Here is a 24,297-nt window from a genome sequence, read left to right on the forward strand (position 1 = left end):
TATACAACACTTTGGATCTTACGTTTAGTCTCGCGGTTCATAGCAGCAATCAAAACAAAGGATCAGAATACATTTCTATACTACTAGCACTATTTTGTCCTCCTATTCATGGTCGTCCTCATCCAGCATTGGCACACTTTCCACTTCCCACCCAGCAAAGGTGCCGATACTTCGCTTGCTACTACTACTGGGGTTCGCAAACTTCACCTCGCACCTAGCCATGTTGAAGCCGACATTCCAACCTGTGAGGGGGCTACCGTTATTCCTTCGGCAAAGGCCATTATAGCCGTTTGGCAACTTATATACGTTATCCTGGCCAAAATGGTTAATCGCGCAAAAGATGGCATCCATCCCTGATGGGCCACTGTGGGTCGTCTTTTGGAACTTGTGACTCGTCGCTCCCCACCACGTACTACCATCGATAGTGCTTGGGTCTTGACGGATGAAGGATACTTCGTAGTCCTGTTTAAACACCCAGGATATTTTATCGTTGTTCTAGTTAAAGTCAGAAATGTTGTTTACCTCTCTGGATATGAGTTGGTGACACTTACTCGCGTGGTGACTCCGTCAGGCAGGGGCTGCTTTTCGGGGTATTCCTTCAGTCTCTGCTCGTATTGCGAACCTTTAGATCCGTGCTGCCCAGGTTTTGTCCATGCTGCGGGTTGGCATTAGTATCTTTTTAAAAGAAGACTGAGTGAAAGATAGAGTCATACAATCCTCTCTCCAATCCTGCCAGAAGTCGCCGCGGTCGTCTCCGTCTTCCCTCTCAGGCTCAAGCTTGGCCCAGTTTGATTGCATGTATCCTATCATCCCTATAGGAACCAATCAGCAAAGTCCTACAAAGGTGACCAACAGACCATGACGTGACTTACGAAGACATTGCCCATGCCAGTTATTCTGGTAAGATGCCACGCAGGTACCTGTGCGAGCGTCACTAGCGAGATAGTCGCCGCCTTGCTCGGAAGATTTCCAGGGGAACTCGTCGCACTGCAGCTCCAGCTTCTTATTCCCCTGGTGGTCTCGCAAGTCAGTAGTTGCCTGCGTGCAGGTCCCTGATTTACATTGTGCGTTATATCGTGCCTCCTTCCTTAATTTGTCATTCGAGAAGGTGAATAGCTTCTGGCGTTTATTGTCAGGGATGTTCAGCACGGGCGTACAGAGACCGGTAATAGCATCCATTTTGTCATTTTTGCCCTGTTCAATAAAGTCGTTGAGGAAGTCGCAGTTAACTGTCCTCAGTCAGCAACGATAATCGGAAAGAATGATGGACTTTTTGTTTAGGGAGGGTTGGTTAAGGCTGGGTTGGCTTACATCGAATTTCGGGCAGCCGAACGTCTCCACTGGTGCCCGGGGGGCACTTGAGGTTCTGCGTAAACTCTGGAGCATTGGGGCCATCTGGAATCATCAGTAACTCAAAGCGCTGGGACACTTTTGGAAGCCACTTAAGAGGGCGACTTTTCACGTACCGATATCCATTTCATCACCACGTTTGGACAAACCCGAGGCGGAATCAAGGTATGTAGGGATAGAGCCGTTGGTCAACGAGCCGACCTCGACAAGATTCTGGTGCAAAGGGCCATCGATGGCGGCCTCGCGCTTTGATTTAGCTGATGACGACATTGGGATTGAACCCTTCTTCTCGTACAGCTTGAACGTCTTACGCGGGTCGTATGCCAGTCGAGGCGCTAGTGCCCAATCGATGAAGTTGAGAATTTGGGCCGTGGCCTTGTACCCGAGATTGTAGAAGAGGTACGCTCCGAAGCTGTAGTTGAACTCGTTACCAGTCGTGTCATAATCACCGTGAGCCTGGAAGGATAAGTCGCCCATTACGTAGCCGGTTGACTGCGCGTCCATTAGGGTAGCACCGCCGACGAGTTTCCCGCCGCCGATTTTGATACCAACATGTGCCTCCGGTGTTACGATAATGTCGAGTTGCGCGTCCAGAGCCACACCTGCTTCAAAGACTGGCTCAACAGAACCAGGAGCGGGCGCCTGTACGTCACTTTGGAGCCCTAGCAGTGTCTCATACTTATCCTTTGCATCATCATTCTGCGGCCAGTAAACCTCCGCCTTCCCGAAGGACAGTTGTGCTCCGGCAGTCGCCTCGCCATGCAAAGTTACCTTGCCTCGGATCTGGATCGATGTCAGTTTATATGCATATCTACTGGGAGGTTTTAAAGTCTTACTTCGCCATAAATGTCTAGTGTTGGTCCGACTGCCGCAATTCCCTTCACGGCCAGTCCAGGATAGGAAAGGGTGTCAATGATCTTCTTGCGGTCGGTTGTTGTCTGCATCTGCGCATTTCCCTCGATGTGGAGTCCGAGATAAGCAGTTGGATTCATTCCGAAGTAAGCAAACGTTTCGGGCTTGCCGGGGGGGGATGAAGGTGGCGGATAAATAGTAGGCATAAGTGGCATCCATCACGAGGTCAGCTTCCAAATCCATCCGGAGGTTAGCTGAGAATGTCTGGCCGGGACATCCCCATTGCGCCCGGAACAAATTGATGGTCTTGGAGAATCCCAGTTCGATCACGCCCAAACTGGATTTCTTTCGTCTTGCAGCGTTCCAGCCTCGAGCTATCCGTATACCTACACGCCTTTGCCAACGGCGACCACGATGGTATCCACGCCAACAGGCGCAACATCGACCACGCCACACCGACTTGTACTGGCCACACCTATATATCGATCGAAGGGGATACTTGCAAGTCAATTTCTAAAGCTAACTCTGTCAGTACCGATCAGCTTATCAAGGTGAATAAACTTGACTATTCATGCTCAATGCTCGCTTCTGGGACGCCGCTTTGCATCCAAGACACCTGTACTGTGTTTACAGTCCAGCAGAATCAAACATGCAATGATATTATCAAAGCCCAGCCATTTTGGATTGGTGCAACTGATAGGATGGAATCCGTACGTTAGCCTACCTTCGACTTGACTTTTTGACAGCGGACTCACCAAGCATTCAGAACAATACACCAAAACTGCGATAATCTTGATTCGATGGTGGGAAGAAGTATTTGCATATCGTAAGTCGTGTCCCAATGGCATGGAGCTATTCTAATTGAAATAGGCCCCCAGGAGGAGGAGAGTTCAGCCTCCCCGACAGCACAAATAAAACATCCGCCGGGCTTCCGTCTTCTTTAATTACCTCACGGGTACCAGGAACTCCGGTAACCACAATGGATAATATCACCACTTCATGGTATTCGCCTATCATTGATCCAAACTACACGCCTTCCATTCCCACATTCACGCCAAACGCCACACTCTCAAGCCTTCTCGCTGAACGAACCAAGTACTGCTGGATTACCGCCGAAGATAAGGATAACGGCTTTATCCCAGAGGATAATCTATCGGATAACTGCTATTCGCTTTACGAAAGTTATTGTGATTTGGGCCCTACAGACCCAGTTCCGTCCCCATCCCCGAGCGCCATTCCCACAAGCTGCACGCATACCTCGAGAAGTGCCAGCACAACAGATAGCTCTCCAGCAACAACCACCACTTCTGGCATCGCCACTCCAACGCCCACGCAGCCAAACATGACAAAAGACTGCACCAAGTTCCATAAGGTGGTTGACGGTGACAACTGCGCAACGATCTCGAAGGAATACGGGATCTCACAAGCTGATTTCCTGACATGGAACCCAGACGTGGGAGCCGATTGTAAAAATCTGTGGCTTGACAATTATGTCTGCGTGGGCTCGACACCGACGTCTACTAGTGGTACCCCTCCACCCACATCCACCAGTCCAGGCGTGGTCACTCCAACCCCAACCCAGCCAAATATGACAAAAGGCTGCACCAAATTCCATATGGTGGTTGACGGTGACAACTGCGCAACGATCTCGAAGGAATATGGGATCTCACGAGCTGATTTCCTGACGTGGAACCCAGATGTGGGAGCTGATTGTACAAATCTGTGGCTTGACAATTATGTCTGTGTGGAGGCTAGCCCAAGCTCTAACCCCAGCCCTACCACCACACTGAGCCCTTCACCGACCTCTGAGGCGACGCCGACGCCCACCTTGCCGAATATGGTCGATGGCTGTATTCAGTTTCACAAGGTTGAGGATGGAGACATATGTGCAAGTATCGCAACGCAGTACGGGATCTCACAGGCCGACTTCCTCGCGTGGAATCCCTATGTGGGAGATGGCTGCAAGAATTTGTGGCTTGGTTACTATGTATGTGTGGGTAAGCAGTAGTGGTTTGTTGCGGTCAGGAAAGAACTGTGTTCAGTATGAGGAGCAAGTCTGTTCAATTGACAGTTGTATTGTACTATTTCTAGAGTTTTCTAGTAGGCTGTTTTACAACTAGAATATAGGGACCTGTGAAAACGACGCCGAAAATGACAGCCTCCGGCGCCAGAAACGGCCGCCTTTCCACCCGTAACTTTGGACAGCGAGCCGCTGCTTGACCGCCCAGTGCCTTGCACCGCCCGCTATTCTGCACCCAACCAGCACTATTAGTTATCCACCTTTCGTCCTGTTGTTGGCGCTTAACTTCAACGATTATTCCCCCCGTTTCCACTGGCGACTAAACGACGCCGAAAATGGCTCCCTTCTACCTCCAAACCAAAGGCCCCCTCCTCTTTACCTAGCCTAGTTGAGCGGCTATAAGATACTTCGCCTACCGTCTCCCTTAGGGGTCTTTCAATAACCTTCTTATCCCACCTCCGTGTTACGCGTAGCCGACTGGTCACTGTGAGTAGGGCCGAAAGGGTAATACTTGCCTAGTCCTACTTCGGGTTCTAAGAGTATCTCTCAATCGTACCGTCGCTATACAAAGCCTTACTGCGGGTTGGATCCTGTTGAGCTTCTTGCAGAACGTGCCAGAAGTGCGCGCCAAGTCAGTCAGTCACTAAGTATTGCTACTGAGTGAGCTCCCCTACTGTCAGCCTATGTAGGTGTGTGGATGTATATGCTTATATGTGTGTGTGTGCTTTGTTGAGATGTGACGGACCCACTTTTCTTTACCCCTCGTTAGATGACGAGTTCCTTCCGATTAATTTTACCCGCAGAAAAACCCCTCTGCATACCCCTCTTCAACAGAGAGACTGACCATGGCCTAATTGGCTATTTGACCAAGGATCATAACACCTTTTCTGCACATTTCCATTCTGCATTAAGATCTATCAGATTGTTAAGATCTTTACACAATTTCCTTGCTGCCTAAACCACTGCGAATCGTGTATTTAAACGCCTCGTTTACACCATTGTTTAGCCAGCAGTTCAATCGACTTTATTGTTCTCAAGACCTTCTTTCCTTTCCTAGACAGTAGGATCCTATGACCAAGAGGAAGCTACTGCCTAGTCCCCTTTCGTCCTATATGGATCAATACCCGGTACACTAGGGTCTGTCACCTACTTATAGGTTGGGTTGTCTTAAGGTGAACTGTGAAGTGCAAAGTACTAAGGTAGTAACCAAGTAACAATGTGTAATTGATCGCGAAGAACTAAATATATAATGGTAAAAGAGTGTCCTTATATATTCAGTCCTTCCTATTAGGCGATAAGTCGGGACTCATCACTCGATGCTATCCGGGCTTATCACTAGATGAGTTAAGCTCATCGCTTAATGAGTCGTTACGTGACTGCTTGTTCGGGTAGTTCGTTGTGCTAGACAATATCTGGTATATATGCGGCTATACACACAGGATATTGTCCGCCCTAAGGATACGGTGTCCTTGATCACCCTAATCGATCACTGATCGTGGTTATGTAAGACGCCCTCTTACACGGACGCACCTTTTCTATGTGATCTGGTTCCGGGGAAGCACATGTGTAATGCTTCTTATTAGCTGCACGTGACTCCTATAGGTGTCGTCCTTGCGGGTTTGGTTGGCTGTCGTTATCCCCCGCGGGTTTCTGATGGTCTGCCTTGTAACATTATCCCCCCTCTTCTTACGCCGGTGTCCTTAGCGGCTATAAGTAGCGTAGTCCCTAGTTCGCTCGTGCGTATATTTCTGTTTTCTTATTTTCTTCGTGATATCGTCCCATCGTACTAACCATGTCTTCTAAGGCTTCTGTCCGTAAGAATGCCTTGACTCGTCGGATCGAGGACGAAGGTTTTCGATCCGCTATTCCTTATGAACGTTGCGTTCGTCTAAAGAGAGTGTGTATCCGTGCCGACTATTCCGACCGCTGTAGTGATTGTGTCCGTGGCGGTGGAGGAGTAAAGTGCACGATATCAAATCCTACCTTTACCGATGCCGAATAGAGACGGTTAGTAAAGTCTTAAATTTCCTTGGAGGAGGAGGAAGAGGCCATCCTTCTTTAGCAACAAATAATGTTGGCTAAGTTAGCCCGTCTTCGAAAGCAAAAACGCTTATTATAAAAGCGTGCCGGTGATTTTATTGCTCCGGACTTTAAGGAAGTTGCCGAGTTAGAAGAGCTCGAGCGTCGCGAGGTTAAAGAGCGCGAGCGCCTCGAAAAAGAACGTATTAAATCTAAACGGAAAGAATATTGTTAAGGGTGTACTACTTGCAGGGTAGGTGGCCTGTCAACTAGGTAGGAGAGTAAAGCACCAAGTCAAATTGTCACAGAGACTGTTTCTTGAGGAAGAGCAATCCCACTTCGTCAAGCATCAATTTAAATACAACAGTTTTAGTGCAAACAATAATCAAACACGAATAGAGGGGGAAACCATGACGAAAGGCCACCGCATGGCCAACGTATGGCACATACTATAGACGTGGGCTGTATGTAGTGTGGCTATCTCGAATCGCTGCCGGGGGGTTACCGGTTGACCGCCGGTTGGCCACCGCCTTGGCAGAATCCTCGGCCCATGGGTGCCTGAGGCACCAATATCAACATGTGAATAGCCTCATCAAAATACCATAACATTAGTCTTTCTCGTTCTCGTTTCCTCCTGATTTAGTTATAAAGGGAATACTTAATATTATAGGCAAAAAATGCATAATTTATGTAGTCACGGGCCTTAGTATATATATTACGTTTGTAACCTAAGTTAGGGCCCCGGACCTAGGCTGGGTTACCTAACTGTAACCCGGACCTAACGCTAGGTCGGAGTCTTCGACCTAAAACCCAACCTAGCCCGGGTTGGGTCCGGGTTGGGTCCGGGTTATATTGGGTCGTGCGGAAGTCTAGATCCACATAGGACGTTAGGATGGCCAATCAAGATAGAATCTCCTCTAGCGAATAGGACCAATCATGATCGGATTGACGGTCTTCTAGTGCGTAGGATCTTCTCTATGAAGTATTGATGGTCAAACGAGATCAATAGGATCGATTGAAAAGTGTATTGAATCTGAACTGCTAAACTAATGAGTGAAAGGGTGCTTAAGTACACGATTAAGGCAGTTTAGGCAGCAGCGTTTTGATCAAATCAATGATATAATTGATGATTCGATGAATTATCAATGATTCGATGAATTGATAGATCAGGAAGGAGCTGGATGTTATGATCCGTGGCCTAGATTGGCCGATTCGTCATATAAAACTTCTCTGTTGAAGAGATAGATGCGGAGGGATCTTTCCGCGGGAAAAAGGATGGTCCGGTCCGGGCCGCAGGGTGGCTGACCGATCAAGAAGCTCACATAGCCACACACATAATCTGACACCTATACTAGTAATAAGTATATATATAATATCAAGATTAAATTATATTACCTACTGTAGTGGGGGAACTGCTGACGGATTTTGGTGCCATTTTTGATTAGTTAGGTCGCCGGTCCTTAGGGATTCGGCCGTGTTGGTCTCTTTGGTCCGGAGTACTAGTTTGGAGGATTGTTTTTCATGTGGTCTGATCGGCTTCAAGACACACACTTCATGGAGATAGATATGCGCATGCCACACATAGCAGGGTAGCTCTTTCTCTATGCAAGATAGTCATTCATTCATTACCAATTCACGTTGTTTTCTCTATTCTTTTGGTCATTGCAGTTTTCCCGCAAACAACGGCTTGGCTAGAGTACACCTTTCATCCTGACTAGGCCGAGTCCTTGTTGGTAGGGGTGTTGTGTGATCTCTGCTTAGTCCTTGTTGGGTGGTTTCCTTTTCTCTCTTGGTTGCCTATCTTTTTCGTGCCTCGACCTGTCTGTCCCACTCAGACTGCCACAGTGCATCCCCTCGTTTACTACTAAGGATACAACGGTTTGACTATAGCGACGATTCCTCTAGAAATAAGTCTACCGGAGACTTAGTAGGGTACCGAAACTCCCGCTTCCTCTCTCGATTTTAATATAGTAAAGATTAACCCTCGGTTAATAGCGCCTAGTTCTATTATAGTTATAGAGCTATTAACCTACCCGCTAAGCACTAAAATTTTCCCCTCCTCTTCTAACTATTCGTTAACTACCACCGATTTAAACTTAACGGAGCTACACGGCGAGTGACGAGGAGAGCAGCAAAGGTGGTAAATCTAGATCCTAGTACTCAGCTTCCATCATAGCATACGACGCGCTCGTCTCGAAAACGCGGGCGACCAGAAGAGCAGCCTAGTGGGGAGCAGAAGGGGAAAGGGCAACCAGGTAGAATAGAAGCGTCTACTATCAAATCTACGCCTCGTCGGTCAAAGCGATTAAGAGCTCGGTGATTCGTGGCGTTGGATTTTTTTTCTCTTTTTTTCTTCTTTCTCTTTTTTTTGCATTCGGTTCCATAGAGTATAGATCCTACCTCTAGTTCAATAACTCGAATTTCACCATGGAAGCCGTTCTTCCGCGTTGCATTCTTCGCCTGCTTTCGGTTGGCTGGACAGCTGAAGGCTACTGTCACGTAGAGGAGCCACAACGCGCCATCTTAGCGCCCACCAAAGAGCTCAACGCGCAAAAGACCACGGTTTTCCTTATGAGAACACGGTTTCTTGAAAGCGTGTATGCCTACCAGGCTGAACATACCAGTCAACTTAGTTATTTCTGTTTTGGGAGGCTGGTTTGGCCTATGCTCGCATAGTTGACTACTTTATCCTTTGCTGCTATTTAGACCGCGCTTATTGGCATTATGGATATATTAGCAGAGATCAAGTACAAATCCTCTTTAAAAGAGTTCAGACCCTCCATCTGGCTAATAAACTTTGCCTTGAAATGCGAAGTAATAAATGGGCCTGCAGGAGAAATAGAGGAACGGAACTAAGAGAAGAATAAACGCTCACAAGGAATCACATAGGTGAGTGAACAAGTGGAAACTCAGACGATGGTCTTCTTCCAAGAATGAGATAAAACTGGAACACCGTATGAAAGTCTTTAGGTGCAATGATACATAGTGAATCATTAGCGTATAGATGGTGCTTATTCCATTGGCAACCCGTAAAAGCTCGACGATTGCGTCCGCTTGTTCTGAATCCAACGGAAATTCTGAGAGAGTCCAGTAAAGCTTCTGCAAACTCACATCTAAAGTCGCAAAAATGATTGACGTGATATCACTGGTTCTCATGCAATAAGGGCATAAATGCAATGTCCCCTCTTCCGGGGCCATATCGTCACCTCACATAGTATTATGACAATAATTCTACCAGAAGTCAGTTTGTGATATTTAATGGGGAAGTTCTGCTAGCGTGTCATATCTGTATTACATTCCGTTTAATGACCCTGAGTCACGCTACTTTGAACAGTTGTATCAAGGATATTACAGAATCCTTGCAATAGTATAAAGAAAAGAAAATATTTTATGATAGCAGTTAGTGGCGAACGGTTCGGCGATATGTATAGCGTATTTCACAAATCTCCCACAACGACTTCATCTGGGGATGGTTGGGTTAAATTTGCTTCTTAACAACCTCGTGTAGAAATCCCATATTTTTCCATGCCTGAATGTATTTGAGGACCAACTCACTGCTCACGCGGCCCAACTCCCTCAAGGTGGGTGAGTGCGCTCGACTTCTGGTGGTATCCAAGATCAAGCCGCCGCAGGACATGCGCACAAAATTCTGCGACAGGAAGTCCGCCAGAGGCTTGGCGGGATTATCTTTGATCGACCCTTCGAAACCTCTGACCGCATCCAGCCAGTCTTTAAAGGGGATGAGATTGCCACGAGGCATACGAAGAGCGTCACTCAAGATCTCAATCATCTCCCTCCAAGATTGCCGGGTGGGATTCTCAATGTGATAAAAAGGATCCGAGGTCCGTGTCTCGGTCACAAGCAGTAGCTCACCCAGGGTGGCGGCAACATCGTTGACAGGGCACCACGACAGTTCCTAAGATTGAGTCAGTCGAATTGCACAAAGACAGGGGATGCGGAGTTTCGGGGTGAATTGCACATACACCATCAAGATCTGGGAGGATCTTCAAAGTCTGCGACGACTTGGAAATGAAGGCCAAATGCTCGACCGGATTCCAATATCCGCTGTCCCGCGATCCGGCAATTTGTCCAATTCGCACCACCATTGGCCGGAAGGCCCGCGGATGATTATGCAGGGTCTCATCTAACAGTCTTTCACAGACGAGTTTGGCATCGCCGTATCCCACTGGCAAAACTGAATCTGCGGCCATTCGCTCCTCGGGCGCGAGGGCACGACCGGACCACAGAGGGTAGTGTCCTACTGTGGCTATCGAGGAGATGAACTGGAATGCGATTTGAGAGTGCTGCGTGGAACTGGCTTGAACAGTGAAATCAATCAGATTCCGCATGACCTGGAACTGAGGGGCGTATGCTTCAATCGAGCGCGTGAGGCTCATAGGCCACGCATTGTGGATGATGTGTGTCACCGACGTTGTGAGATGAGAATACTGTGCGGAGGACAGTCCCAGCCTTGGTTTTGTCGTGTCAGTTTCGAGGACTTCGAGTTTGGACAACGCGGTCGAGTCCAGATGAAGACCACGGGATTCCAGGGGTTGTCGTTGACGGGTGAAGCGTTCAACACTGCTATATCGGTTGACACAAATCACTTTCTCCACCCCGGGCAGGGAGGCAAAATACGCCACGAGATGCGAACCCAGACTCCCTGTTGCGCCCGTCAGGAAGATGACACTTTTCTCCGATGACGATCTAAGCCGCTTATCTAGACCACTGGAACCAGTCGGCATGCTGAATCCAGTGGAATACTCTTTGATATAAGCATCGATCACATCTTGGCGAGCAGTAAAGTCAGTGGTTTGTCTGTGGAGCAGTTGAAGGGGTGTATTTACTCGACCAGAACCCGATGCGAGTCCAATGATAATGCGTTGAATGGCTGCTTCCGGACGACGTCCATCGGACCATTCGACTTGCGAAAAACCAACCGATCGCATGGTGCTTTCCCACTGTGATGGAGATACCAGCGCGTGTTGACGGCCGTCGTCAAAGAGCCACCAGCCTTCCAGCAGGCCAAAGACCAGGTCGACCCACGGCAGGGGCTGGGTCATCTCCAGCATCATTAGGAATCCATCTGGGCGGAGAATCTGATGGATATTTCTGGTCGAGGTGGCTAGGTTGTGCGTGGCATGCACGCAGTTGGTGGCGATGACAAGATGCTGGCTTTGTAGGAGCTCCGCAGTTGGAGGTTTCTCAATGTCTAGGACGCGATACTCCATGAACGGGTATTCCTTGAACCGCTTCCGGGCCGCAGCCACCAGGGAGGGCGAGAGATCTGTCACGGTATAGGTGACTGGTACGTTCAGCCGGGCGAGGAGTGACACCAACTTCGCGGTGGTCCCCCCGGTCCCCGAGCCCATCTCAAGGATCCGGATCGGGCTGTTGTTGCTGTCACCCTGAGCCAACCGAAGAAAGAGTTGCCGAAGGAAAAACTCCATCTGCTTGATCCAGGCCGTGTTGATTGGTGATTTCCCATACATCCCCGACACAATCTCGCGACCTTCCTTTGACGCAAAGATCAATTGGAGTCCATCTTCTTTCCCAGTCAGGCAATCAGCCAGTTTTGACCCGGTTAGATAAGTGAGTCGGTGATCGTACACGTGCTCAGGAAAATCATCAATGAGTTCCTGTAAAAGCTCGCTTGCTAATTTGTTCGGAATAGGGACAGCAGTCCGAGTGATCTCGGACCCATCCATTCTCACCAGTCCCGCGTCCTGGAGAATGCCGTAGAGAAATTCAACAAATTGCTCGTGGCGGGGCAGATATTGGATGCGACGCAACGGTTGACCGGCCTTTGCCTCTCGCAAAGACCATCCAAGCTGTTCGAAGCCATTCACGATGTGAAGGACACACAGTTCGGTCGACTTGGGCAGGACGAGTTCGGCGTAGTTGGCGAGTTTGTTCTCTTCAATGAAACGATCAGTGGCCCGCCGCGTCTCATTAAAGGTGTCGAGAATGACAGAGGTAGGAAGATGCATCTCTGAGGTCGATTCGCCGCCATCTAAGCTGGTCACCGCCAAATCCCTTGTGACTGATCTGTTCTGAGGTACATTGACGCTGTGGCCATTTGACTCCATTCCATTGCTCCAAGCCTGGCCATTCGTCATCCCATATTCTGCCGTCTCCGCCTGACCGGAGACACCCAGAGTTTTGCCGATGCAGTTGACGAGACTTTGAAAGTCAGTCAGTTCGACTAGATCTGACACCTCGAGCGTACATTTAAACATGAGTTCGATTTCACGGGCCAGCTCCATGCCCATGAGCGAATCAATTCCCAGATCTGCAAGATCTGAGTCAAGCTTGATCTCGTCAGATTCAAGACCGGAGAGTTTACACAACAACTCCCGAACCCTGTTGGTGATGGGTAGGCCAGCTGGTTCTTTCTTTGCATTGGCCTGTTTGCTCAGCGATGGTGTCAAGGCTGGTTCCCCGGTCACCGAAGATGAGACATGCTCATTGCCGTTGGGAATTTGTATCTCCACCGCACCTAGAGGTGGCGTGTCTGGTGGTGTACGATTTGTCTGCAGTGTAAGTTTGGATAGGAGCTTTCCAAGTCCGAGACGCGAGACCTTGACGTAGTGGATCCCCATGATGACCTCAACCAGTTTCCCACCAGCTGCGTCAAAAACGAAGACGTCACTTGTGTATTCCTTGTCATTCGGATGGTGATGGCATGCGAACACCTCCCAGGTTTCTGGCTTCGAATTTTTTGACACGGTGGGCGAGCGGAGCCACTGATCGATTCGGTCGGAGATGTACATCTCGCCATCTGCCCTGTCCGTCATGGTATTCAGAAAGATGCCGGCCACTTGACAGAAGGAGTCAGCAAGGCCCAGGTCCAGCCATGTTTCCCCTGAATTCTTCTTGACGATCCGTCCGGCTGACTCATTTGCATTACCAGCAAGCTTGATGAGACCCTTGTACAAATCATCTTTGTACTGGACGATCTCGGAAAACGTCTTGTAAATATTACGCCTTCCTTGAATGACCTCATCGGCATGTTCCCCCTGAAGAAGGTCCAAGCACCGCTGCGATTTAATGAGACGCTCGTATCGGGCGAAATCAGTATGATAGTCCGCGTCGCCCGTCCGTCGGAATCGAATTATGCCCGAGACGTGCACATTCGCAGAGGATCGGCCACTGTTCTCTGAGAAGCTGATCATCTTCCAGCTCCAGCGGTGTTTACTGTCATCCTCGCTTTCCGCATCTAGCCAAACAGTTCTCGAGTTGTCCATGCACATTGGAGCATGACTGACCGTATCACAGAGCTCAGGTTGGAGGTCAGCTATGGTAGATTCCGAGACAATCGATGACAATGCATCTACGGCAATCACCAGCTGAAAGGTGCTGGCGCAAACCGGGGATGACTGTGCAATGACATGGGCTGACACATATTTTTCGTATTTCTCGTTCATTGTGTTGATTCGAAAGCGAGCCCTGCGCTGTCCAGCGTCCTGATACCCCATAAATGTCCAGAGCCCTTGGGGAGCTGTGTGTGAATCTGTTGCAGCTGGCGCTGCAGTGATCGTTGGCTGAGGCTTTTTCAGATCCACCCAATGTCTTGACCCCTCGAATTGGTATGGTGGTAAAAGAATGGGAGAATAATCCGATATCTGAGCCTGGTGGTGGGCCCAAAATTGCACTTTCACGCCCGCTCGCCACAGGCTCGTGGTGGCATTTGTCAAGGAGCTAAATGAATCATTGTTGGTGATATGGATGGGTTGGAAATGAGAGGTACTGGGAGAGCCCAGAGCCCGACTGGCCATGGTGGTAACGGTCGAATTTGACCCCGCCTCCAGCCAGACACACGCGGGGTATTGCTGCGAAATTCTCTGTACGGCGTGATGAAAATGCACTGGATCCCGCATATGACTTGCCACAAATTTTGAGGTGAATTTGCCTGGACCGGCTTCTTTTGTCGCGCGTTCCAAAGGAATTATTGGATCTCGAAAGACCAGGTCTCGTCCGACGCAATCCAGATCTTCCATCAATGGCTCGACCAGGGCGCAATGAAAGGCATTCGTCACATCTAGCTTCTTCATCCGAATTCTCGAACTGGTAAATTCTGTGTTGGTTGCAATTTCGCATACTGTCTCGATCGCTTTTTCAGACCCTGCTAACGTGAAGCTTCGGGGACCATTGAAACATGCGATCGAGGCGGCAGATTCTTCCGAATTCTTCTTCTGTCCCGCCTCGAGCAAAAGATCCTCTACATCTTGCAGGTTCCCCTCAACCGCCAAAATGGCGCCTTTTTCTGGACCCCAGCTGTCACGAATAATGCGGGCTCGGGATGAGACCAACTTTAAGGCGTCCTGGACGGACAAGATGCCCGAAACGCAGAGCGCTGTCAGCTCTCCAAAGCTGTGGCCGACGACCGCAGCAACTTGCAATCCACAGTCAATCCACGACATGGCGCACGAGTATTGGACGGCAAAGAGCGAGGTCTGGAGTAGGACAATGTCACTGATTGGCGTTCGTTGGAAGATGTCAGGGAAAATACCGCCCAGCCCGAGCGATGCGCAAGTATCATTGCAGCGGTCCAGATGGTGCCGGAAGATTGCCACTCGTTCGTATACATCTCTGTCCAGTCCGATGTAGCTGGAGATTTGCCCCCCAAAGCAAAGAATGACTGGCCAAGGGGGTTCCGACTTTTGCGTCGCCACGAGACTTCCCTGTCCGGTTGAATAGGCCTTCAACCTCTCCTCCAACTCTAGGAGCGAGCTGCAGTTGGATATTAGACCCCACGCAAGGGATCGATTGGACTGCCGAGATATCTGAAAGGAAAGATTCGATATCGTGAGCTCTTCAGTGCATTCCCTCCTTCGTTTCAGGAATTCGGCCATTTTGGCTGAATAGGCACGGACGCTTTTCTCGTCGAATCCGCACAGCCAAAATGGATAGCTCCTGGTGGTCTGGGCTGGAAAGGGGCTTGATGATGTCAAATAGGACGGCGCTTGGATTACCACCAGGGAAGCGTTGGAGCCAGAGGCTCCGTAATTGTTGATGAGGGCCGCCCGATACTTGCGATCCCACAGTTTGAATTGTCGCGGGATCTCGATCTTGTCCGATGGTGAGGCAGCGATTGCGGGATTGAGGGCGTGAAAACTCGCCTGTGGGGGAATACCCCCTCGAATCATCATCAAAAGAACCTTGATGAGCGCGACAATGCCGGAAGCCGACTCGGTGTGGCCCAAAAGCCCTTTGACGGAGCCTAGAAATAGAGCGTCCTGTCTGCTCGGTCCGCCAAAAACTCGGCGCACGCTATCGTACTCAACCGGGTCACCCACTGGTGTACCCGTCCCATGTGCTTCCACCACAGAGACTTGACTTGGCTCTAATTTAGCTTGACGAACCACGTCCCGGAAGAGGTCCGAGAGAGACAAGGCGTTGGGCACTGTAATAGCCGTGCAGTTTTGGTTTTGATACACAGCTGATCCAGCAATCACGCCCAGGATTTGATTTCCATGTTTAATCGCGCTCGACAGTTTCTTCAGAAAGACCGCTCCAACACCTTCAGCCCTGCAGTAGCCATCCGCCTGTGCATCAAATGGTTTGCACTGTCCCGTGGGGCTGAGGAATGACGCGCCCGCCAGATTCTGGTACCATTCTGGGCTTGTCATCACGTTTACGCCGCCTGCGAGGGCAGCCGAGCATTCCCCGGTCCGGATGGCTTTACAGGCTTGATGCACTGCAACCGCGGACGAGGAGCAGGCCGTGTCGATCGTGAGGCCCGGCCCCGTCCAGCCAAAATAATGGCTGATCTTTCCTGCGGCAAATGCCTTGAGATTGCCCGTGGCCGAGTAAGCGTTTGCCGGGTAGCATGCGATATTGTTTTCATAGTCGACCAGCCCCACGCCAATAAAGCATCCGATGTGCCGGTCCTGGAGTGATGAATTAAAATATCCCGACTGCTCCACTGCCTGGTAAGCCGCCTGCAGCATCAGGCGGTGTTGAGGGTCAGTGGACTCAATCTCTCGCGGACTCTTCTTGAAAAACTTGTGGTCAAAGGCATCATAGTTCTGGATGAAGTTCCCATAGAAGGTCCTTTTGGGGTCAATATCTCGCCAGGCTGTTTGGAAATTGAACCGCTCAGGCGGAGCCTCTATGTGTTGTGACTTTCCCCCACAGAGAATGTCCCAAAATGCTTCCAGGTCTGCGGCCCCTGGCAAGTGGCAGGACATGCCGACCACAGCGATGGCTTCCTCGGAAGTGGGGCCCCCTGTGGGATTCTTCAAAGCACGCAATAAACTATCAGTCGCGCCCGCCTCGGCCATATTAATCCAACGCGGGCCAAAGGGTCGCATGAGCGAAGGAGGGACACAACGCTCTGCGCCAAACGCAACCACCAGTGGTTCTGGACCCGGTTTGGAATAAATCCGAGCAAATGGCTGGTACCAGTCTGACTGCTCTAGAAGGATGGATCGGACCACTGCGTCGGTCATCTTTCCACAGTTGATGTAGTCGCCGCCATTGTTGGGTCGAGTAGGCACAGCCAATTCGGACCCATCGGGAAATTGGAAAGGCAGATTGGCGTCACAGAACCCGATCAAGGATTCTGCAGAATTGAGATGGTGGGATGAGTGAAAGCTTCCGCGCAATGCGATCTCAGTCACACTCAAGCCGGCTTGTTTCAGCTGGTGTTGTAGCGATGGCACACCGGCTTTGGGGACTGTTAAAGTCATCCGTTTCGTCTCTGGAAGAACTGATATGTATGCCTGGGTTAAGCGGTCAATTAGTGAATAAATAGAAAAGATGGAGAAGGTTCCGAGCAGTGCATCAGGCTAACCACTTACCTCTGGATGTCTTTCGAGTATCTTGAGCAGGTCCTCTTGCCGGTCTGTTGAGTTCCAAGCCACGGACAGAGAACTCCATCTACCAGTGTCATCTTCAGTGGTGTCCTGCGCATCCACCACTGCCCCTATTGCCATTGCTAGGCGAATTGCGACCCCTCCATATTTTTGCAGCTGGCTCGGGTTGGTAGAGCTGGACGCCACCACTGCAGTCAACAAGCCCGTACAGAGGCCGAGGGTCTCATTGGCAGCATGATTTGCTCCTACTATCGATCGATATTCCCAGTATTGTGTGAGCTGTGCAATCACGACCAAGGGTGTGAGAAGGATGTTGGGAAGAGGGAACGACCTGTCCGGAAACCGGCCAGTTCGGAACCACTCATCCAATATCTTCAGGTGCTTGCTGCCAGGAAACGTGTTCAATGTCGGGATGGCTTCAGATAGGGCCATCCCAGTGATGAGAAAGCTCTTGGATCACTGTCGAAATCCATGCCAGCTCTGACCTCTCCAGCAAGGCCGATCTGATCTGATGTGCCGACTCTTCGTTGAACTCGAGGGCTTGCGATCCGAACACCAGGATGGTATCTGATGCCCCGGAGTCAATCGATGATAATCCCATGGTGTGTAGGTCTGTCGATATAATCTGTGGATTTTTGGAAGGATTATGACCTGTTGCCTCTAATCCCGAAGCCAATTGCGATCATAAGAGACAATGTATAGTGTGCTTCTATTATAAAACAAAGAACAGAAGTTCCGACGAGAATAGCTATCCTCTACGACTTTCCTTAGCGACATTCTATCCAACTCCGTGAAACGTGTTTCCATGCTCATCGACTTACGGTAAAAGCGCAAAACAGCTAGCAAAACATGGGCTTGCTCCGGAGTTTCCATGTGCGATATGCCCGGGCGTCCCCACCAGACTGCCGCCGCAGGTTCTGGGCCGATCTACTGTTTTTTATGATTGATCTCCCCACAATTAAAGGCTAAGGAAGAAACTCCGGAACACTTGAGCTTTATACAATTTTACCAGACAGCAACTCTGTCGGCACTCGTGCGTTTTTTTTTTTTGGCTTCATTCATTTCTAATTTCAGTTTATCTTATTTTTGACCTTGTCAGCCACAGAATGAAGGCAAACATTATCCTGTCCCGGGTTGGATGATGTGCAGGACGCTTTGCCCAGATTCAATGCCACCTTTTGAAAAGTTTATGTCTGCCTCCTGAAAGTTCAAGCACCCTCTCCGAGCCGGCTACCTATTGCCCCTCATCCTATACTAAGTGGCAAGATGTTATTTCATGCAATCGGCTTTGAAGACGACCCAACCCTCCATTTGCCGCGCATTCTCTGCCTACACGGGGGCGGATCGAATGCGCGAATTTTCCGTGCACAATGCCGAAAGTTCATTCAGAGGCTCCAGACCCATTTCCGCTTGGTTTTTGTGGAGGCGCCATTCATTTCCCAGGCCGGACCATGCGTTCTCTCTGTTTATTCAACCTGGGGACCCTTTAAGAGATGGCTGCCTTGGGCGCCTGGGGACCCGGATACAGAGCCCACCTTGTCTGCGATCGATGAGGCAATCCAGCATGCAATGGACGAAGATGACGACAAGGGAGCCACAGGCGAGTGGGTGTCACTGATGGGCTTTAGCCAAGGAGCCAAAGTGTGTGCCTCTCTTTTCTTCCGGCAACAAGCACTGGTCGACCAAGGGAGACAGGCACTGGCCACCCCTGTTTGGGTAGCGAAGGAGAACTTTCGGTTCGCGGTGCTGCTGGCGGGAAGGGGACCGTTGTTGTGGATGGAGCCCGATCAAGATCAAGCACGGCCTCCGGAGGCTCATCATGCTTTTCCAATAATGACCGCTGCCTGGACTGACCACCACAGCCCGGTGATGGTCAACTACGAATGGCAAAACAAGTTACGACTACCCACCATTCATGTTCACGGGCTGCAGGACCCAAATATCGACCTGCATCGGCTTTTGTTCGAAAGATGCTGCCAACGCGGAACGGCAACGTTGGTTGAGTGGGATGGGGATCATCGGGTACCATTAAAGCCTCGGGATGATGAGGCGGTGGTTGACCAGATATTCGAGCTTGCTAGACAGACAGGGATTCTTCAGTAGCACCTTACTCCTTTTTGCCACGATCATTTCGATGTTTGGACGAAACAGATGATGTTATTTGGTTAGCTAGCGACAACTATTGGTACTTTCCTAGTCTCTATCAATGATTTCCGCGTATGACATCCATTCCGAATCCTGCTTGAGCTCCCGCAGATCCTCCTCCTGTAAACAGACCTGGAAGTCCTGGTACCCCTCCCTGGTCTTGGGGAACATGATGGCAGTTGTCGCGCGGGGGATAAAGTTGGGTCGACGGAACAGCGCCAATTTGCCCAGAACGCCAAAGTCAACATGATATAGATCTGACTGGGCAATTGACGTGAACGCTACGTCGGTGTCCCGGTTCATTTCCCCACCATACATGATAGTCGTCTTGTCTGGGGTACGATCGAGAAGGGTGACAAAGCTGCGCACGGCGTATTCATTCACATCGTCGATCAAATTCTTCCGCATCACGGATGCCAACGTCGCCAGCGAAAACGAGTCCACTTCCGCAAAGGTCAGAGTGGAGAACGTGTTGTAGACCATGTGACCCATGTACTCATTCGGCACCCCCATCGTGGAACGGACATCCACCGCGCGGACAAACTTGGACCTGGTAGCCCGGCGATCGTCGACGCGACCAAGACGGAGGCGAACACGGGTGATGGCCTTCCAAAAAAAGGCTGTGAGAGCGTCGTTGGAGGAGATGAAGGTGACAGGGCTCACGAACTGGGTCGCATCGCTGGCGTTCGATTTCAACTCGGCCAGCTTTGCCGCCGTGAAGCCGAATGTACACCAGGTCCCGTTGGGTGCGGGCACAGCAGGCACCAAGGAGTCTAGTAGCGACGGACGGTGAAATTGGGAGAGGTCGATTAGTGGCTCATGGGGCCCCAGCAGCTTCACCATGTTCCGTCTGTCCCTATTTCCCTGCTCGATTTCAAACGGTGAGATGGTGTCCCCGCAGAGTACCTTGGCCAGCAGCTTCAGAAATTGCAACATGCCACCCCCCGACATGATATTATGTTGGCCCGCGAGATCCAACAGCAAGCCACCGCGGACCACATTGGCTTGTAGGGCGAGGACAAACGCAGGATCGGACTCGGTTTCCTGGTAGCTCTGCGGAAACGCCACGCTGGGGGCGAGCACGACTGGATCGAAGAATCGGATAGGGCCCCTGGCGTCGACGATCTCTTGGAATGATGGACACACTGTGGTGCAGTCTTTGACCCGGAAGATCGAGTTTGGGGGCTCCCATCGCGAGCAGCGGGCTACTTTGAACAATCCCGAATTGCCGGACCCGCTACCCTCAGTAATCACCTTGCCCATGAGCCATGGGAATCTAGACGTCACTTCGTCTGTTGCGGCCTTGAGAGCGTGGAGGACTGATTGGGTAGAGCTCTCGTCGGCGATGGGGAAGCAGAGGAGAAAATGCGTATAACTTTTCAACAATCGAAGCTGGCCAAAGATGTCTTGGTAGCGATCCAAGTCATGATAGTTCTCCATGATTTGGGCATTGAGCTTTGGATGAAAATGTTGTCCTACTGCTTTCTCATAAACTGTCAAGGTTCGGCGGGGGGGGAGAGTGGGCTCAATTTTCCTTTGCCGCCAAGTGACATGAGTTTCATTTCTTTCAGAATTCAGTAAGGCTACTTGAATACAATACATGCTAGAAAAATTGAAGGGGGATAGGCTACTGTCAACGTGATGGACATTTAGAAAGTCCGACGTTGTGGGATCTTGCATATCTCCAGTCAGTCTAATGCCTAGGCCTACAATATTTAGGAGCTTCTGAAAAACATATTGATAGAACAGAACACTGGATACCTTTTATCTAGCTTATCACTTTTCTAGGCAGATCATGAACAGCTTTCTAGCATTCAGTATTGTACTACTGTATCTCCTCCCCAGGTCTGGATAAAGAAACTCCGATGTAGCCCTATTTCCGGAGTTTTGCGACACATCCAATTTGAGTCCCAAGGCATCCGTATATCCTGTCCCGATGGATCCATATTTTTCACAGCGGAAGAAGGACTAAGTTGTAAGTAAAGTCCATAGTCTTGGGTGTAACGAAAAAAATATCATGCCTGGAGTCTCCCAGTCCTTCGAAGTGGCCATTATCGGTGGCGGCATCGTGGGGTTAGCCCTAGCCACGGGCCTTGTCCATCGAGGCGTGCGAGTGAAGCTTTACGAGAAAACCTCGTCATTCCGACCGATTGGCGCTGGTATAGGATTCACACCCAATACCAAGCAGGCGTTGGAATTGCTGCATCCTGGGGCCCTGGCGGCTGAACAGAAAGTGGCGACGGCTAATGGGGACCCCGACGATCCCAATGACTGGTTGCGGTACCTAGATGGGTTTCACCATACAAACGACGAGGCGGATGAGGAAACGCTGCTCTATGAACTCTATACCGGCTATCGCGGATTTGAGGGCTGCGTGCGGGCCGACTTTCTGAATGAACTACTGAAGCTCATCCCCGACGGAGTGATCGAGTTTGGTAAAAGCATCCACAATATCTTAGACCTCGGGGACGAGCGGCGGGTGCTCCTTCAGTTTGAGGATGGAAGCGTCGCGGAAACAGATGCCGGTATTGTTATGATTCTTCATGGTCGTCCTGTTGCAGTTCTTGATTTTCTCTGATTTTTGTGTCTTTTCTAGTGATCGGCTGTGATGGGATCAAATCGCGCGTGCGTAAGATGATGTTCGGGGCCGACCATCCGGCCACCGAGCCATCGTACAATCACCAATATGCCCTGCGCGGGGTGATTCCCATGGACAAGGCAATTGAAGCGTTGGGAGAATACAAGGCCCGCAATCGGCACATGCATCTGGGTCCCGATCGCCACGTGGTGACTGTGCCCATCGCGCTGGGCAAGGCCCTCAACGTGGTGGCCTTCATCCCAGATGCCGAGCAGTGGCCCAGCAGCACGGCACAGCTGACGGCGCCGGCCGACCCAGCCATTGTCCTCGACGCCTTCAAGGATTTTGGACGTCCTGTGCGTAATCTGATCCAGACTCTGGTCGATCTGACGCCGCAGCTCACAAAATGGGGCATCTTCGACAGCGTCGATCACCCGGCTCCGACCTTCACCGAAGGCCGGATCTGTATCGCCGGCGACGCCGCCCATGCGTCGTCGCCACATCACGGTGCAGGAGCGGGTATGGGCATTGAGGACGCCCTGGTACTCTCGGAACTACTGGCGGAGGTGGCAGTGGGGACATTCTCTTCCAGCAAGAGCCGGGCAGAGGCAGTTCGCGCAGCGTTTCAGGCCTACACAACGACGCGCAAAGAGCGCTCACAATGGGTAGCAGAGAGCAGCCGCGTCATCGGCCAAATGTTCGAGTGGCGGTACCCCCCGACGATGCGCAATTGGAATAAGTGTCTGCAAGAGCTCACCGTGCGGTCACATCGGATCTGGCATTTCGACCAGGAGGCCATGCTTCTGGCCGCGCGGGCCGAGTATGAGACATTGTTGGTTAGGAAACAGTTGGGACAAGCAGAGAATACTCCTGCAACACTGGGTACAGAGATCTCCTGATCCGTTGGTGGAATAAGAATGAATTTTATTGCAAGTATAGATAAAGCTAGAGCAACTATTCATCTCCACATGGTACGAGCTTTGGAAACTGCCTTTCGTCCACCGTAGCCCCTCGAGATTTTAGGGACTACAGCCCGGCCACGATATCCGGAATCATTGTGGCCGTGTAATTCCACAGCTGCGATGAGCCCGGCAGGAACTGCACCCCGGTGTACCAGGTGTTGCGGTGACCCTGGAGCGCATACATCTTGTTCCAGTAGTTCTGCGCAATGGCTTCTTCTGTGAGACCGACTTTGAACGGGGCGTGGCTGTTGAACGCGACCATTTCCGGCTGCCCATGGGCGTACGGTGCGACCTGCTTGGCGAATCTTCTGATGATAGCCAATGAGCGGGCGTTGGCCTCGGCAATCGACAACGAGAGGTCGTTGTCCCAGTATTCGAACCGGTAGATCCCGCTAACGGCGGTGGGAGTCAAGACTGTCACGGCCGGTAGGGTGGGAATGTGATAGGACGTGTTGGTACCGACGTTGGTGTAACGCGTGCCGGCTGGCAACCCGCTCACCGTCACCAAGCCGACCCAGAGACCCGGTCCCCAGAACCGGGAAAAGATATCCCTTTCGCGTGCATCCAGGTCAAACGGGGCCATGTTGGTCAGTGTTGTGGGAACGGTGACCAATGCTCTCTTGGCCTGGATAAGCCTGTTGCCGGTGGGCGTGTCGACCACAAAGCGGATCGACGACGAACCTTCACGTTGGGCGGCGCTGATAGTGGAATTGAATAGGACGTGAGAGGAGCCTATTTTGGCCAGAGCGTTCATGTATATTTGGCTGTTGCCGCCTTCAATGTCAACGGTGTTAGTCGCGTCCAGGGAAAGCTCCTCCAACCCGGTTTCGGTGATGACGTTCAGCACGGGGGTGTTCAGGAGAGAGGGGCCAAACCCTGCCGCGATCTCAAACGCCACGTCTTGCAAATTGTACTTTCGGATAAAGTCCGCAAAGGCGAGGGCGAAGTCGGCCGGAATGGGATCCGGAATGTTCGTGGTATATAGCAAGTAGGGGTATTTGCGCAGCTGCTGCAGGTAGCCAGAGAAATTCGCGCTGGGAGAGAACTGCTGCAGGGGCTGCCCGGTGGTGAAGTCGGTATATACCATGGTATTAGCGGCGCTAGATACATGGTCGGTGTACGTGACACCCAGTCGTTTGAAGAAAGCCAGAGTGCCGGTAGTCTTTCCATATCGCTGGACGCCATAGTCAATAGGGATGTTGGTCGCAGGATCGATATAGGTGTTGGCCTGGCCGCCGAGGATGCCGGTTGCCTCCACCACGGCTACGCGCCAGTTGAGATCTGCAAGCGTGATGGCCGCATAGCTGCCTGTGGCACCGCCGCCAATGATGGCCACGTCCACGTCAATCACCTCGTTTGGAGCATAGGAAAGAGGATCAAACTGGCGGCCATGGCATGCTAGAATAGCGATGCCGTAAGCCACCAGGATGCTGGATGGCTGAATCCATTGCATTCTCATTCTCAACCTCCTTTTCGAAGGAAACACGAAATCAATGGGGTGCAGATGCAGTGGGGCTAATATCACGTCCTACAAGATTGATGTACTGCGAG

The 24,297-nt window shown here is 50.9% G+C and overlaps 7 protein-coding genes across 7 annotated transcripts; 3 read left to right on the top strand and 4 right to left on the bottom strand.

Moving 5' to 3' along the window:
• Positions 1-102: 102 nt before the first annotated feature.
• N7515_007448 (uncharacterized protein) lies at positions 103-2,408 on the bottom strand (the record flags this gene model as incomplete). The annotated part of the gene is made up of 7 exons (XM_056668192.1): positions 103-495; positions 552-655; positions 714-812; positions 873-1,229; positions 1,312-1,395; positions 1,467-2,133; positions 2,187-2,408. The coding sequence occupies 7 exons, from the start codon at positions 2,406-2,408 to the stop codon at positions 103-105; spliced, it is 1,926 nt and encodes a 641-aa protein (XP_056521788.1).
• A 773-nt stretch (positions 2,409-3,181) lies between these two features.
• N7515_007449 (uncharacterized protein) lies at positions 3,182-4,210 on the top strand (the record flags this gene model as incomplete). Its single annotated transcript, XM_056668193.1, has 1 exon — positions 3,182-4,210. One exon carries the CDS (start codon positions 3,182-3,184, stop codon positions 4,208-4,210), a length of 1,029 nt encoding a protein of 342 aa, XP_056521789.1.
• Positions 4,211-9,719: 5,509 nt separating this feature from the next.
• N7515_007450 (putative polyketide synthase) lies at positions 9,720-17,662 on the bottom strand (the record flags this gene model as incomplete). The annotated part of the gene is made up of 4 exons (XM_056668194.1): positions 9,720-10,157; positions 10,225-16,968; positions 17,047-17,446; positions 17,547-17,662. 4 exons carry the CDS (start codon positions 17,660-17,662, stop codon positions 9,720-9,722), a joined length of 7,698 nt encoding a protein of 2,565 aa, XP_056521790.1.
• Positions 17,663-18,327: 665 nt separating this feature from the next.
• On the top strand, positions 18,328-19,164 carry N7515_007451 (uncharacterized protein; the record flags this gene model as incomplete). Its single annotated transcript, XM_056668195.1, has 1 exon — positions 18,328-19,164. One exon carries the CDS (start codon positions 18,328-18,330, stop codon positions 19,162-19,164), a length of 837 nt encoding a protein of 278 aa, XP_056521791.1.
• Positions 19,165-19,254: 90 nt separating this feature from the next.
• N7515_007452 (uncharacterized protein) lies at positions 19,255-20,646 on the bottom strand (the record flags this gene model as incomplete). The annotated part of the gene is made up of 1 exon (XM_056668196.1): positions 19,255-20,646. One exon carries the CDS (start codon positions 20,644-20,646, stop codon positions 19,255-19,257), a length of 1,392 nt encoding a protein of 463 aa, XP_056521792.1.
• Positions 20,647-21,223: 577 nt separating this feature from the next.
• Positions 21,224-22,683, top strand: N7515_007453 (FAD-dependent oxidoreductase; the record flags this gene model as incomplete). The annotated part of the gene is made up of 2 exons (XM_056668197.1): positions 21,224-21,731; positions 21,803-22,683. The coding sequence occupies 2 exons, from the start codon at positions 21,224-21,226 to the stop codon at positions 22,681-22,683; spliced, it is 1,389 nt and encodes a 462-aa protein (XP_056521793.1).
• Positions 22,684-22,810: 127 nt separating this feature from the next.
• On the bottom strand, positions 22,811-24,199 carry N7515_007454 (uncharacterized protein; the record flags this gene model as incomplete). The annotated part of the gene is made up of 1 exon (XM_056668198.1): positions 22,811-24,199. One exon carries the CDS (start codon positions 24,197-24,199, stop codon positions 22,811-22,813), a length of 1,389 nt encoding a protein of 462 aa, XP_056521794.1.
• Positions 24,200-24,297: the final 98 nt, after the last annotated feature.

This window comes from Penicillium bovifimosum, assembly GCF_028826915.1.
Source record: "Penicillium bovifimosum strain IBT 22155 chromosome Unknown utg000005l_segment0_segment0, whole genome shotgun sequence".
NCBI classification, from domain to species: domain Eukaryota; kingdom Fungi; phylum Ascomycota; class Eurotiomycetes; order Eurotiales; family Aspergillaceae; genus Penicillium; species Penicillium bovifimosum.